Source organism: Cricetulus griseus, assembly GCF_003668045.3.
Source record: "Cricetulus griseus strain 17A/GY chromosome 1 unlocalized genomic scaffold, alternate assembly CriGri-PICRH-1.0 chr1_1, whole genome shotgun sequence".
Classification (NCBI taxonomy): Eukaryota; Metazoa; Chordata; class Mammalia; order Rodentia; family Cricetidae; genus Cricetulus; species Cricetulus griseus.
In genome coordinates, this window is record NW_023276807.1 from 983,315 (window position 1) to 997,748 (window position 14,434).

General features: G+C 50.1%; 2 protein-coding genes across 7 annotated transcripts in view; one reads left to right on the forward strand and one right to left on the reverse strand.

Annotated features, from left to right (window-relative positions):
• Positions 1 to 14,434, forward strand: part of Cdh23 (cadherin related 23) — a 332,359-nt gene that overhangs the window by 235,012 nt on the left and 82,913 nt on the right. For all 6 annotated transcript variants that reach the window (XM_035452205.1, XM_027388310.2, XM_027388311.2 and 3 more), the window contains 3 exons: positions 1,296 to 1,444; positions 13,001 to 13,061; positions 13,818 to 13,966. In XM_035452205.1, the coding sequence (XP_035308096.1) occupies positions 1,296 to 1,444; positions 13,001 to 13,061; positions 13,818 to 13,966 (359 nt within the window). The remainder of the gene's footprint in view (positions 1 to 1,295; positions 1,445 to 13,000; positions 13,062 to 13,817; positions 13,967 to 14,434) is intronic.
• Positions 4,413 to 4,799, reverse strand: CUNH10orf105 (chromosome unknown C10orf105 homolog). The gene has a single exon (XM_035452208.1). It carries the CDS (start codon positions 4,797 to 4,799, stop codon positions 4,413 to 4,415), a length of 387 nt encoding a protein of 128 aa, XP_035308099.1.

Below are 14,434 nucleotides of genomic sequence, written 5' to 3' on the forward strand. Positions count from 1 at the left end.
GGAACCTAGAAGAGTAAAAGGGGCCACCCTGGGGTGAATGACCTGTACCCCGTGTGTGCTCATCTGGAAAGAAAAACCAAATCACCATCTGTCCCCAGCCAACCCAACTGCCCTGCTCCTCCCTGGGTTGAGTGTCCTGGTTGGGACACACAACACTGGACAGGAGTGTCACCTTCTGGGGAGGACTTTCAGCAGCTTTCCAAGGCAGGGCCACCTATGTCACAGCTCTCCTCCACCCTGGCTGGCTCCCACAGAGCCCCAACATGCTTTAAGTCTGAGAACCAAGCCCACCCTGTAGGCAAACTGGTATGGCCAGCCTGATGTTTAATAGGAAACAATAATACTTAGTGGGGAACTTTTTTAAAAAAGCCTTTATTCCAAAGTTCAGATGTTCAGTCTCTTTTGAGAAGTCAGAAACTCTATGTCTCTGGGCCCACATTTTGCCCATCATCTGTGACTGGAGCAACAAACACCTGCCCTTGAGGTGGCTGACCCAGGTGACTTACCCCGTGTCCCTCGTCCCTCACTGCACCCTGGCTTGGACAGCAGGCAGTGTCATATTGCCTCACCTGTGCAGGTCCCAGCCTTGCTGGGACAAATCAAGGCAACTTTGGTGGCTTAGAAGAATGTGGTGTCTCTGGTTCTGGAGGTTCGAAATCAAGGTATTGGCAGAACCACAGTCCCTCCATAAACTCCTTCCTTGCTCCTCCATGTCTGGTGGCCACAGGATTCCTTGGCTTATGGCCACATCTTCATATGACCTTCTCTTCATTGGTGGTTTTTTTTTTTTTTGAGACAGGCGGCACGCAAATAACTGGTCTCTAACAGTCCCCCTGCCTTGGCTTGCCATCAGACACTACAGGTACCCACTGTGCTCAGAGTACCTCGTCTTCTAAGGACGCTTAATCGCTGGGTAAACAGATAATAGGACTGTCCTCCCTTCAAGATCCTTAACATAATTACATCTCCAAAAGCCCCTTTTATGGAATGAACAACGTGCATAGGTTCCTAAAAATTTGACCGTTCATCCCCCCTTCTTCAGTGCCTTGCTTAGCTCCGCTATGAGTTGGAAAGGAGAATCCTGTCTACTTCCCTAGGCCGTTGTGAGGACTGAATGAGCCAGAGAAGTTTATCTGTGACGCGGCATTAGGTCAGCCCTGGGTATTGCTAGTGTTGTTGATGGTCTGGAAGGGCAATGAGCTGCCATCCCTTGAGGCTGGTGTAGGGCAGTGTGTCTCTGGTTGATGACTTAGAGTACCTATCTTCTAATGCCTGCTCTCCTTCGCCTCCCACAGACAATGGCCCTGTAGGCAAGCGGCGCACAGGTACGGCCACCGTGTTTGTCACAGTCCTGGATGTGAATGACAACCGGCCCATCTTTCTGCAAAGCAGCTATGAGGCCAGCGTCCCAGAAGACATCCCAGAGGGCCACAGCATCGTGCAGGCAGGTGGCAGGGCTATGCTCAGCCCTGAGGTCACTGGTTCAATAGCATCATGTCATAAGGGGTAGGGACAGTGGGGGGGTCCAGGGTGGCCTAGAAGTGGCTTGTACTTCAAGGAAAGGGAGATATGGTCCCTCCTCCCTTCTGGAAGAGTGGGTCCCAGTCTGTGTGAGCTGAGGACAGGGCCCTGGCTCGCCTTAGCCTCCCCCAGAGCCTTTCAGAGCACTGGGGAGGGGAGAGTAACTCTTTCCTGGAAAGGACTCAAGGAGCGAGAGCCAGGGCTCAACAAGGCTAGACAGAGCGGCTTTCACAGCTTCTTGGCCATGCTCCCCCTTGGAAGAAAGCAGGCAGAAGAAGAAAGGGCTCCTTGGCCCAGAGTAGGAGCTACAGCTAAGAGGCCCAGGGGGAGGATGACCCTGAAAATGAAGTGTGTGTGTGTGTGTGTGTGTGTGTGTGTGTGTGTGTGTGTGTATGCGTGCACACACAAATACACGTGTACACATTTGCGTACGTGCACACACACACACACACACACACACACACACACACACACACACACACGGTGGGGGCTGCTTAGTTGCTGGGGGGAAAACAGGAACTGAATGGCCCACTTCACCAGCCTCAGTGTTTTCCATGCAATCCAAGGGAAAGCCAAACTCAACAAAGATGGGCCTGCCACTATGACCTGTTCCCTAGCTCAGGAGGGAAGGAAGAGTGGGAAGTAGGAGAGAACCTTCCTCCTTATGGGAGCACTGGGAATGGTCAAAAAAGAAACAGAAAGAAAGCTGCCTCAGTAGAGTTCAGGAAGGCCAGAGACATGCAAGAGTCCAGCAGCTGGTTCCCAAGGGAGGGAGGGAGGGGTCCTCCCCTGCCCACCCCACACCTCAGCTAAGAAAGCATTAGAGCCCCCACCCATGAAGCAATGGAACAGCACCCTAACTTACTACATGCCTTCCCCAGCTCACTGATAGGCACCCCAGAACCTGTAATCCATCCAACATAGGACGTAGCAGGCCATGGGGGGAATTTAACCAAAGATGCTTTAGGCGGGTGAAGAGGCAAGGGGGTACTTAAAGCCCTTTGGAGAGAAGCTGGTTTGCTTTCCAGCCCTGAAGCCATGGTTTCTATGTACATTAGACATGAGACCACATCCTGGAATCCCTGAGGGACACAGAGCTCCCCTGTTCTCCCCACTTCTGAGATGTTCAGGGTCTCAGGACACTTTCTCCCCCAGGTCCTGCAAAGATGCCCACCCCACCCACATTCTTATTACAAGGACACAAGAGGAAGGGACAGTGACCCCACCTCCATAGCATGCTTGGAGAGCCACCTTCCTTTCAGGGTATCACAGGGGGACACTAGGCCACTGGTGTAGGTCAGGCTCGCACCAGATGCCTGCTGCCTTGGAGATGCAATGAGTGGAGGGACAAGATGTGGTTCCCTGCAGCTCCCAGGCTTGTAGGAAAGAAGACAGACAAGACCATGCATGCTGCTGGCCTCCCTGAGACAGATGAGAGACCGGAGGAGCTCCAGAAGGAAGGGCAGTTCTATTGCAAAATAAAGAAGGCTTCATAATTCAGGTGCCAGCCAAGCTTAAACCATAGACAGGGAGGACAGATCGTTCAGTTGCCTTAAGTGTCTGGTCAGGATGAGGCTAGGAAGATAAATTGCAGATACTGCCCACATCCTACTGCACACTGTGGAACAGGTACATCCAGTGGGCAAGGGGAGCCAGTGAGGGCTCTGGATCTGAGCTTAGTCTGTGGGAATAATGGGTGACTTTACTCTGGGTCATAGCAGGGTAAGGTGGGCAGCCCTGTGATGCAGTCCCAGGTCATTTGACTCTGGGATAGGGCCTGATATTCCCTCTGCCTAATCTTCAAGTCTGAGTTGTAGCAGAGGCCTTGGCCATGGAAGATGGGACAAAAGGTTGGGATTCCCACTGCAGTGGGCCTGCTTTGACAGGTCACTTGATGAAGTTTGTTGTCACAACACATAGAGCACAGCTAGTGTCAAGCCAGCCTTGCTCCTCCCGCTGTCCTGAGAGGTCTGGTTTATGCTATCTGAGAGGAGACCACCTCTTTCCCAGTGAGACATGGTGCCACTGTCATGCATCCCCAGAGTCCAGGAGCATCCCCTTCAGGACTGGCAGTGGCCAGCCTCCTACCACAGTGTCACAACCTCCACCTAGCCTTGGATGGCAGCCTCTTTTTTATTTGTTTGTCCGACTTGTTTTGACTTCATTTGATTCAGGATTTCATGTCGTAGCCAGGCTGCCTCAAACAATCCTCCTGCCTCAGCCTGTTGCGTGCTGGGATTACAAGGGTGAACTACCACACTCAGTGTATAGGAAACTTCTTCTGTCACCTGATATCTTCAGGCCCTCCCAATCTGTCCTGACAGGAGGCCACAGAGGGGTTTCCCAGGCTCACAATTTGATACTTGCCAGACCCCTGGCTGGCAATCAAGCAGATCCACAAGAAGGGGCAGGAAGGTCAAGAAAGGATCCCTGCATCCATTCCCCGGGGTACCAGGTTAGCACAGATGCAGGCTAGTGTAGACCCAGGGTATGCAAACAACCCACTTAGTTGAGGTCTCTGGGCCTTTTAGCAGCTACTATAAAAGTAAGTAGTGCCTTAAGAAGATGGGCAAGGCTTCTGGAGGGACAGGGGATTCCTGGGATCAGTAGATACCTAGCTTCCAAAAAGGGGTGCTGTGGTGCCACCAAGTTATACCTCAGGGCCACAGGGTAAAGGTCTAGAGGCCTGTGGATATTTTGATCCAAGAATATGTTAACAAGCAGAAGCAGGAGCCATCAGAGAGTCTTCTGGAAAAGGCCATGGGCTGGACACACAGGGAAATACTGGGGAGGGGTGGTCCAGGTTATCACTGTCCTACAGCCTGCAATGCCAGCCTCCATCCAGGAGGCGGGATGGTCTTGGGTTAGCCCGAGTATGAATGGGCACTGTATCACATCTTGGTGGCTTCAGTGAAGTCACAGTCACCTCGGTGGTCATCGAGGCCCGGCAGAGGACACTGCTGGACAGCAGGCCTGCCTCGCCGGAAGCTGTGCAGAGAACGGCGTAGGGAGCCGAGGCGCTTCCAGAGCCGGAGCCTGGGCTCGCTGGGGCTCACAGGGTGATGCGGCATGCATTCCCGGGCCCCTTGACGACCAGGGTCCAGTGCAGTTGGCTTACACAGCATCATGAATAGCAGGCAAGAGGCCAACAGCAGAAAAATGCAAGCCAGGGCAATGAGAACTGGTACGGGATCGGCAGCCTGGGTGTAAGTCCCAGAAGTGGCAGGAGTAGTAAGGAAGGCTGGAGGGCTGGGGAGACTGGTACCCCCTGTACTCATGGTGCCTGCAAGGGAAGGACAGAGAATCAGGGCAAAGCAGCTGCATCCCAGGGAGGGGCAGGTGAGACTCACCTGGATCACGCCAATGGGGGTTGAGCAGTCAGTCAAGCTCTCATGATGTTCTTGTCACAGGTTAATACAGCAAGGCTCAGAGAGGTATCATATACAGCTGATGAGTGATCGGACTGGATCTGAACCCAGGGCTTCTCTCTGCCCCATAGCCATGAAGAGCACAGTGTATTGAAAGCTTTCTGGCATTTTATAATCACTTCTCAGCAATTACCATACAGTCTTAAGCCTAAAAACCCACGTCTAAGCCCAAATCTGTCAGTAAGCCACTTAATGAATTAAGAACAAGTCAGAGTGTAAGATGCTGTGGTGGGCTGGTGGGGACCCTAACAATGGGCTAAGGCCAAGGCTGGGGTCCCACACATGTGTTTTGATGGTTGCTTGGTGCGTTTTTAATCTATTTGTGTAGTTGTGCATGCCTGTAATACCAGCACTCTGGAGATGGGAGGAGGCAGAATAGGAATTCAAGGCCAGTTTTGGTTAGTAGATTTGAGACCAGCCTGAGCTATGTAAGACTCAGAGAGATATAGATATAGATGGAGAGATAGGGAGATAGAAAGATAGAGATAGACAGACAGACAGACAGACAGACAGACATACATTTGAGTACCTGACTTCTCTTGACAAGCCAGAATCTCACTATTGGCTTCTCTGCTGTCCCCTTTACAGAGGGTGCTGGCCCCAGCTGGCCACACTCCTTCATGCCGACCACATACTATTACACCTGCCTAGATCCGTAGCTACTTCTGTTGCTACTTCCTGGTGCAGTCTAGCCTGCTCCCAAGGAAACTGAGGCCCAGCATGAGAGACCTAGCCAAAGGCCACATAGGCAAACAAAGAGAAAACCTAATGTCCTGACTCCTGGTCTCACGCCTGCCCTCTACTAGGCCCCAACCCTCTCTGAGTCACTCAGACAACACTCAGGAAATACAAACCATAAAGAAAAAGCCAGAAACCTGCCCTGTAACATCATTCACCTTCTAGACATTTCCATTATCCCTTCAGAGGGTCCATCCCGTTTGGGGAATGCCACAGACTGTCCTCGTAGACAGAGGACCAGGCTAAACTGGATGACTGGGGGCTGGTGATAACAATTCCAGAGCTTTGGTGCAGGTAATGAATGCCCCAAAGAAGATAGATAGGCAGCCCCAAGAGGGCCCCTGGCTGGCCCCCACAGCCTAGGCTGGCCCTTGAGGACATAGAAACTTTTGCCAGGCTCTTCAGCCTTCTCAACTGAGGCAAGAAAGTTTTTTTTTTAAGGCAAACATTCCTGCTATTTAAATACTGGCAACTAATTTGAAATTGTTTGACGCACAGAAGAAAGACAGGTATTACAAAATGCCAGATAAACTCGATTCCAGAAGTTTTGAAATCAATTTTCAAATATTGGATGTGCTACCCAGGCCAATCAAAACACACAAATGGCCTCCATCCAGCTGACAGCCCAGCATCTACGCCTTTTGAAATTACACAACCCAATAGAGAAAACCCAAAGATCCAAATAGAAGTTTGTCCTCACTCTGACCTTAGAGCCTCACCTGAGGTGGAGGGAGAGCAGCTTCCTCCTTCCCAGTTTACTTCGAGTCACCCTCAGGATCTAGCACCAAAGCCAGGGTCATAGGGGAGGCTCGGTTATGCCAAGGCCCTGCTTGTAATTATGGAGAATCACAGAGCAGGGCCACCCTGGCCCCTTAGCCCCTACAGCCCTTGTCCCACCTGGGCACTCACCAGCAACTCCGGGACCTAACTCCTGGCTTCTGGGCACAGCTGACTGAGGGCATCCAGTGCTCTCCACCCACCTACCACCCATCTCTTACCCCAGCCCCTCCCAGCCGGGGAAGCTGCTCTAGGCTGGAAATTCTGATGCTCGTCTAACTGCTCAGGGTTTCCACCCTTCAGACCTTGGGCCTGGAAACCCTCTGAGTGGATGGACAGCATCCATGAATCAGCCCTTCCTAGAGTCTGCGCTGGAGTAGGGATGGGGCATGCCCACTGCCATCCCCCATGGAGAGAAACTAGCTGTCCCTTGGCGCTCAGCACTTGGCCTCAGTATGGAAAGGGCAGTCCCAGCAGAAAAAGGCCTCCATCCTGCTAGCTCAGAACCCAGAGAAACTTTGGGGCTATAGGTCCCAGGGCCACTTCTGCATGGGCATCTGGGCCACTCTAGTGTAGTCAGTGACTTCCCGGTGCTTGAGAACAGGCCCAGGTGTTTGGGGCAAGCCCAGCTGTTGAATTCCCTGCTGCCAGCCAGCAAGAACAGCTGGTTCTAGAGGAATTACTCCTGAAGCCCAAGCATGGAGCCCTCTTCCTGCTGGAGCCCTTTACTGAATGCACCCCTCTACAAGCTCTCCCTAATACCTTCTTACTTCCCTTCCAATCCCACAGAGAAAGTGTGACCTTGGCTTAGCCATTCCCCTTGGCTGGACCTTATTTCTTTTCTCAGAGCAATAGAAGGACTCCCCAAATCTGAGCACACCTTCATGTCCTCCCAAGTTCCCAGTAAGGGTCTCCCCCAACTTATTTCACTGACTTTCTCTACAGTCCTTCAACATTGACCTCAGGCCTACCCTTGGAGGTCTGTATTCTCAGAGGCAAGGTCTCTCAGCTGTCCCAGGAGGTCCAAGGTGAATCAGCCGATGTGTCCCTATGTATCTCTGTGCCTGCAACAGGCTGGCTTTCTCCCCGTTTTTTTCCCCTGCTGGGCCTGGTTTTGTTGAGAGTCCTGGCCTGCCTAGGGAGGGGACAATTGGGACTGTAGGGATGGCAACTGAGTGGGAAGAGGGAGAGGGGAGCCCTCCTCTGTGACTCACTCTAGCCTGTCTCCTTGGAGCCCTCTCATGTGTGGAAACACTGGTGACAGCAGGGGACAAGTTTAACTGCCTCATGAGCCTGGCGCTCCCATCATCCCCCTTGGAAATTTGAATGGTATGGTCGACTATTCAATGCCTGCCAGCCTCCAGGTTACCAGGGAGAGTGACTACTAGAGAGACCGGAGGAAGAAGACAACCATAGTGATGGGCCCTGGACCCCCACCCTCACCCCTGAGGCCTCCCCTGCAGGGCCCCTCAGCCCTGTCTTTCCTGGATTCTCAAAAGAGTGCCCCTTTTAAGGTGTCTGACTGCAGAAGTGATGGCAAAGAGCATTTTTCAAATTTCAAACTGCAGGACTGAGGGACAGCCAAGGACAGGCCATTCACAGTTTAAATAGAGTACCAGATTCTTGCCAACCCTCCTTTCTTCCAAGAATCCCAAACTTCCCTGGCAACCAGATGCCTGCTTAGGGGTGCAAGTTTTGTGCATCTTGTCTAACAGGGGCCTCAGAGGTCTCAGAATGCAACACGGTAGTAGTCACAGCTACACCTAGGGCCTATAGCCCTTCACCAAAACCACAAAGCCTTATCTCCCTAGCCTGGAGTGGACAAGAGCCTTCCAGTGTACTGTACTATTAAACACCTTGGTGACCCAGCACGTCCCCACTGCCCCAACAGGTAACAAGGCCAAGAAGTTAGTGCTGGGTCCAGTGTTTCTCTAATTAAAGGACAAGAGCCCTTGACACAGACAAATGGGGTCCCTGGTCTCTCTGCCCACTTGATCTTTGCAAGGAGGATCCCTCTTTGGTCCTCCTCTCTCCAAGCATGTCCAATGAGTGACGACGGGAAAGTTTGTCTTAGAGCTTTGAACACCGAGTCGTAAAAACCCTGGAATAACCCCTGTGGGGTCACAGGTGCAGCTGAGCATACAGAATACCAGGCACCAGAACACTAGACATTTAGGTGCTGTGTGTTGCCTGTATCTTTTATCTGGGCTTACTCAGGGTCAGCTCAGTGTCTCTCACTAGAGATTTGCCACTAAGTCATTTACATCTCCAATCAACAAATAATATGAAAAATCAGGTGTCGGAGACACACTACTGTAACCCAGCAGGTGGCAAGTGGAGGCAGAAAGATCAGCAGTTCAAGGCTAGTCTGAACTACTTGAAATCTAATCTCCAAGCAACAACACAAAAACAACCCTACTATGTGCCAGGGACTAGTGACATGGGGCAGTGCATAAAGCCCTTTCTCTTTGTTGGGGGTGGGGTGATGTGGGCAGTGCAGAGGAAGACAAGAACAAACATTCACTCAGGGTAGAATACTGACAACAATCCAAAGAAATGATTTACCCAAGTTCTTTTTGGTGAACAAATAACTTTATTAGGGTTACTTATAGGAGCATAAATGACTCAAAAACAGTTGCATCATCAAAAAGCTCACCCCAGCATGGGCGATGACTGCAAAAGATGTAGCTTCCTGACTCATTTTCAAGCATCCCCACCCAAGAGTCTCTTTAGTAATTACTGTCCATTGCAAAAAAAAAAAAATGTTTTTCGGGCCTGGAGAGATGGCTCAGAGGTTAAGAGTACTGGCTGTTCTTCCAGAGGTCCTGAGTTCAATTCCCAGCAACCACATGGTGACTCACAACCATCTGTAATGAGATCTGGTGCCCTCTTCTGGCCTGCAGGGATATATGCAGACAGAACACTGTATACATAATAGATAAATAAGTCTTTAAAAGAAAATGTTTTTCTTCTCAAGGCTGACAAGAGCAGTAATCTATGAATATAATACAAATGCCTGGGAGGCAATTTGACAAAAACATTATATCCGTTGAACAGAACAACAGCTGTGGCCTTGGCTAGTAGGGCCTATGACCTCCCCAGCTATGAATTTTAGCCTGATTTATAGTACCAAATATGAGTTCTGTCCTGTGGTGTGGGCCTTAAATCCAATTGAAAAGCACCTATAACAACCATGCCACTACTGTTCCAGAGGGCACATTTTTGCCTGGCATGTAGCCCATATAGAGTCCATAACAGAGTAAGATTGTGACCTCTCTCTTAACAGCCTGCATAGTTCCCTCCAGCACTACAAAAGCCAGCCAACAGGGAGAGAGCTCTCAGCTCTGTTCTAGCTTGCTTCCTTCAACCTAAGTGTGTAGCATCTTCAGCAATAAGGACTTACCGCCTAACTCTGGCATACAACCAACAGCAGTCACAATAGCCTATTTGATAGGGGGGCCTCCTGGCACTGGGATAATTTGTCAATAACCTTATGGCTTCCAATGTAAGGTTCCTATGTAAGATAAACAAACACCAGTGGTTGTGTGGTCCAGCAGCTAGGGAGACACCAAGTTGTCAAGGTCCAATGCTTCATCGGAAGATCTTGTCACTATTGGCAATTGTTTCCTAAAAAAAAAAAAAAAAAGAGCAATGTTGGGCATCTGCATCATGAATGGGAGCTCTACCATATCTTTCTCTCCAGAATGCACAATCGTTCTCCATAAACCACCCTGCGCCCTCATCCTGGGACACTGCCATGGGGTTGCCGTGCGTTTCCCTGCCCATGATGGCCTTGGTAGGCATAGCTCGTGACTCTTGACTGAACTGGCAGTGAAGGTTGAGTGGGATCCTGTTGTCATCTGTCACGCCTGCTAAAGGACTGACTGACTCTCTGGGTCTGGACCAGTCCCATGGCCACTGTCCATTGGCAACACCTGGTTATGGAAAGAGCCTCAATCTCCATGAGGTTTTTGATACAGAATCTCATTCTATAGTCCAGGCTAGCCTAGAACTTGCTATGTAGACCAGGCTAGCTTTAAAATTATGACGGTCCTCCTGGCCTGTGAGCCCATTCTTCGGACGGTCTTACCCTTTTCACCTATTTCACTCCGTCATTTACTCCTCCTTTCTCCTCTCCCGTATAGCCTTCTAGAAGCTCTCTGGCATCTGCTCTCATGTCCCTATCTTCCCTGGTGCTTTTGGCTCAACACAAAGCTTAACCACATTTGCTTCTTGAGTGACCCAGAGAGATCCTTTCGTCCCTCTCTCATCCCCACATCTTTGCTTTAACACCTTACAAAGTCAGTTTACATGTTGGTCTAAACCATTTAGCTCCATCCCAGCTTTTCCTGTGTTGTAAAGGTCACACTCCACTAGGGAGCTCAACAGAAGCACTAAAGCCCCATCCCCATCCCTGGGTAAGTCAACCTCTTTTGTAGCTCTCTGGTAAACACAGTACTCAAAGCCACAAACTGGCCGTTAGTCACCACCTCTCACGTGCTCAGTTCCCTTAGCAATGCCCGTCGTTCCTCCTTGCCCTCCAGTCCCTGCTTGTCACGAAGATCTTAGTCGTAACCAAGTGTCCCTGTTGGCTTGTCTGAGGGACTTGTGTTTCTCCTGTTGTCTCAAGGAGGAATGGGTTCCACACAACTCAGGCCATTCCCATCTGCCTCTGTCCAATGGCCTCACACATAAGGCTGGGAAAGGCTCTTTTATTCCTTGTTTAAAAGTCTTTCTCCTGAGGTTTGGGAGATGCCTCAGTGGTTAAGAGCACTCACTGCTCTCCAGAAGGCCCTAAATTCGCTCCCTAGCACCCACATCTGGTCACTCCCAGGGATCCAACACCCTCTTCTTCCAGCCTCTGCAGCCACCTACATGCTTGTGGCATACCTGCATACATATATACAAAAATAATAATAAATAAATCTTTCCCGATTCAATCAGTTCAGAGGCTAAGTAGTCCCTGATTATCATAGTTTATTGTACTGGACCATAATTAAGGCCTCTGTCTGCATGCTGACTCATAGATTTTTCCCCACTTTTCCCATCTGCCTCTGTCCAATGGCCTCACACATAAGGCTGGGAAAGGCTCTTTTATTCCTTGTTTAAAAGTCTTTCTCCTGAGGTTTGGGAGATGCCTCAGTGGTTAAGAGCACTCACTGTATTAGAGATTGGGCTGAGAAGCACTTTCTCTCGCTCCCCCATCACTCTTCCTTAGTCTCCTGTTTTTTCCATAGGTTTCAAGTCTTTGCCTCCCAGGAAACCTATTGATCGCAGCTCTAACTTGCATTCTGTCTCTCTTGCATCCTGCCAGCTGTAGGAGGCAGCAGGCTAACACCTCCATCTCATTCTCCCTTTTCAGCATTTTTCCTGCCAAATCAAAAGCATTCACATGCCACTTTCCTACTGTAATCCCTCCCTTACATAGGTGAGTTATTCCTGGGCAAACATCTTCACTTCAGTTGCATGTCATCTCCCACGACGAATGTCATGCAACTGCTGCCGTGACTGCTTCCAGCGCTCCCTCAGATGGATCAGCCTCAGACAAACATCTTATCACCCATGGCAGATGCGGCCCCCTGGTCCCCATTTGGGGGTTGTCTTAGTTACTTTCCTATTGCTGTAATAAAATGCCCTAACAAAAGCATCTTAGGGATAAAGGGCGTATTTTGCTTTACAGTTTCAGAGGGATACCAGTCCACCATGGCAGCAAGCAGGGAAGGCATAGTGACTGAAGCCGGAGGCTGGGCAGTCACATTGCATCTACACTGGGGAAGCGGAGAGTGAATTGGTAGTACAGCCAGGCTATAAAACCTCACATCCTGTCCCCAGTGACCCACTTCTTCCAGGGCAGGGCACCGCCTCCTAAAGTTTTCACAGTCTTCCCAAACAGTGCCACCATCTGAGACTAAGTGTTCAATCAAACACAACCTGGTGTAGGGGGCATTTCATATTCAAATCACAGTAGGTACCAGTTCTGTTGCCAGGCTTTCCCCAGGCGCGAGTATTCAAACATTTCTTTGCCCCAGATAAGGCACTGATGATAAAACAATTGATTCCACCCAGTGCTACCTTGGTGAAGCAATGAGTTTACAATACCATAGGTGACTTTCAGGTCATAAACTCTTCAGTGGAACTGTCTGCAAGGTGGTCAGGGAGCTCCAAGGATACAATTTTTAAGCATCTTCACCCATGCTAGGGTAGGCTTTTCAGTGATATGGCTGCTTCACAGGCACCCTAGTGCTGTTCCTAAGATGTCAAGAGCCTCAAAGGTAGGGGATCATAGAGGTTTGGACTGGCTCCTTCCAGCCTGGGCTAGAGAGTGATGATGAAATATCCCATATGCCCTCTTTATCCCCCATGAAAAGGGGATGGGGTGGGTGGTTCTGGTGCCAGTATAAACCATAGATAGTAGGGTGTCCTTGTGGACAATAAGAAGGATGCACACATGCCTGGAGTTGGCGGGGGAGCTGCAAAAAACAGATTCCCTCCCTGCTTTGGGACTAGGAATAACTCCACCATCTCTTTTCCTTCAGCTGAAAGCCACAGATGCAGATGAGGGCGAGTTTGGGCGCGTCTGGTACCGCATCCTCCATGGTAAGTGGGCTGCCACAGGACAGGAGGGATGGCTGCTGCCCAAAGAGACAACACTTATTTTTGGCTAACAGAGATGATGCCCAAGTGCTATACACACAGGCTAGAGTCCATGGAGTAAGTGGGTTGCCTGATTGTTTGTACCAAGTTAAATATATTCTAAGCAAAGGGTGGTATACTAGCCTTGTTGCTAAGATTTCTCAAAGTTGTCACCTTGACAGAGGGGACCTTGGAAGTCAGGGAAACTCATTGGGGATTCACTCTCCTTGGACCAACTAGAATCCGGAGCTCTTTCTTGGGCCCCTCAACACAACCAGAGCATGAAGCCCACTCATCTGCTGGTTTCTAAGATCAAGAATGAAGAACTCCAGGGGCTGAATGTAAATAAGTGTGTCCTGGAGAGAAACCAAGATCATAGGTACCAACTCATCCCAGTTGGGTCCACTACATCCTAGATTCACTCACCCACAGACAGTAGGATTTGGGTTCAAGACCCTTCTGAAATTTCCTGAAACTTCCTTACCCCCTGTGGAAGTGGAAGTGTGGAGACAAGGGTTAAGGCCTTATAAGGCCCTAGGCATCATATAAGGAAAAGGCAGATTCATGCATCCCTCAGTTAGGCTATTGTGGGCTTTAGTCAAGTTCCCAAATCCTGTGGGCAGGTACAACCTAACTTTGGACCTGAGACCCACTATCCTCCATCTTATAGGTATCCTCCTCCTAGTCCAACCCATGCATCTCATGTGCCCCTCTACACAGGTAACCATGGCAACAACTTCCGGATCCACATCAGCAGCGGGCTCCTGATGCGAGGCCCTAGGCCTCTGGACAGAGAGCGGAACTCCTCCCATGTGCTGATGGTGGAGGCCTACAACCATGACCTAGGCCCCATGAGGAGCTCTGTCAGGGTGAGACAACCAATTGCGGCCTGGTGGGGGCAGGTTTTGGTACTAACCAACTTCTTGGACAATGAGTTTGGTGAGGAGACCAAGGGCCTGGCCCAGCCAGGGATCTTGGATTTGTCCTTTTGTTCTGTACCTCAGTTTCTCTAGCTGAGGAAGGGGATCCACGATACTCATGTCTGTCCTAAGAGAGGAAAGAGGGCTCCTCACCCATCTATCCTTTATATCCACCCAGCTCTCCACAATGCATTGAGGAAACCTCACAGACATAAGCTTGGAGGGCTAGATACCAACATTATTTTGCAGATGAGGCAATAGAGACACAGGAAAGTGTCTAGAGGCAGAAGCAGGACTTGAGACTAAATATTTTGGGTCCAAATCCAATGATGCTTCTCTTGAAACTGTTCCTAAAATACTCTCATCCCATTTCCTGTTGCCCTATCAAGTGCATTCTTTGTACCCACCCTCATTAGG

Bases quoted from the DNA above. Each gene is read 5' to 3' on its own strand.
- CUNH10orf105 (XM_035452208.1), bottom strand. From the start codon at position 4,799: ATGAGTACAGGGGGTACCAGTCTCCCCAGCCCTCCAGCCTTCCTTACT.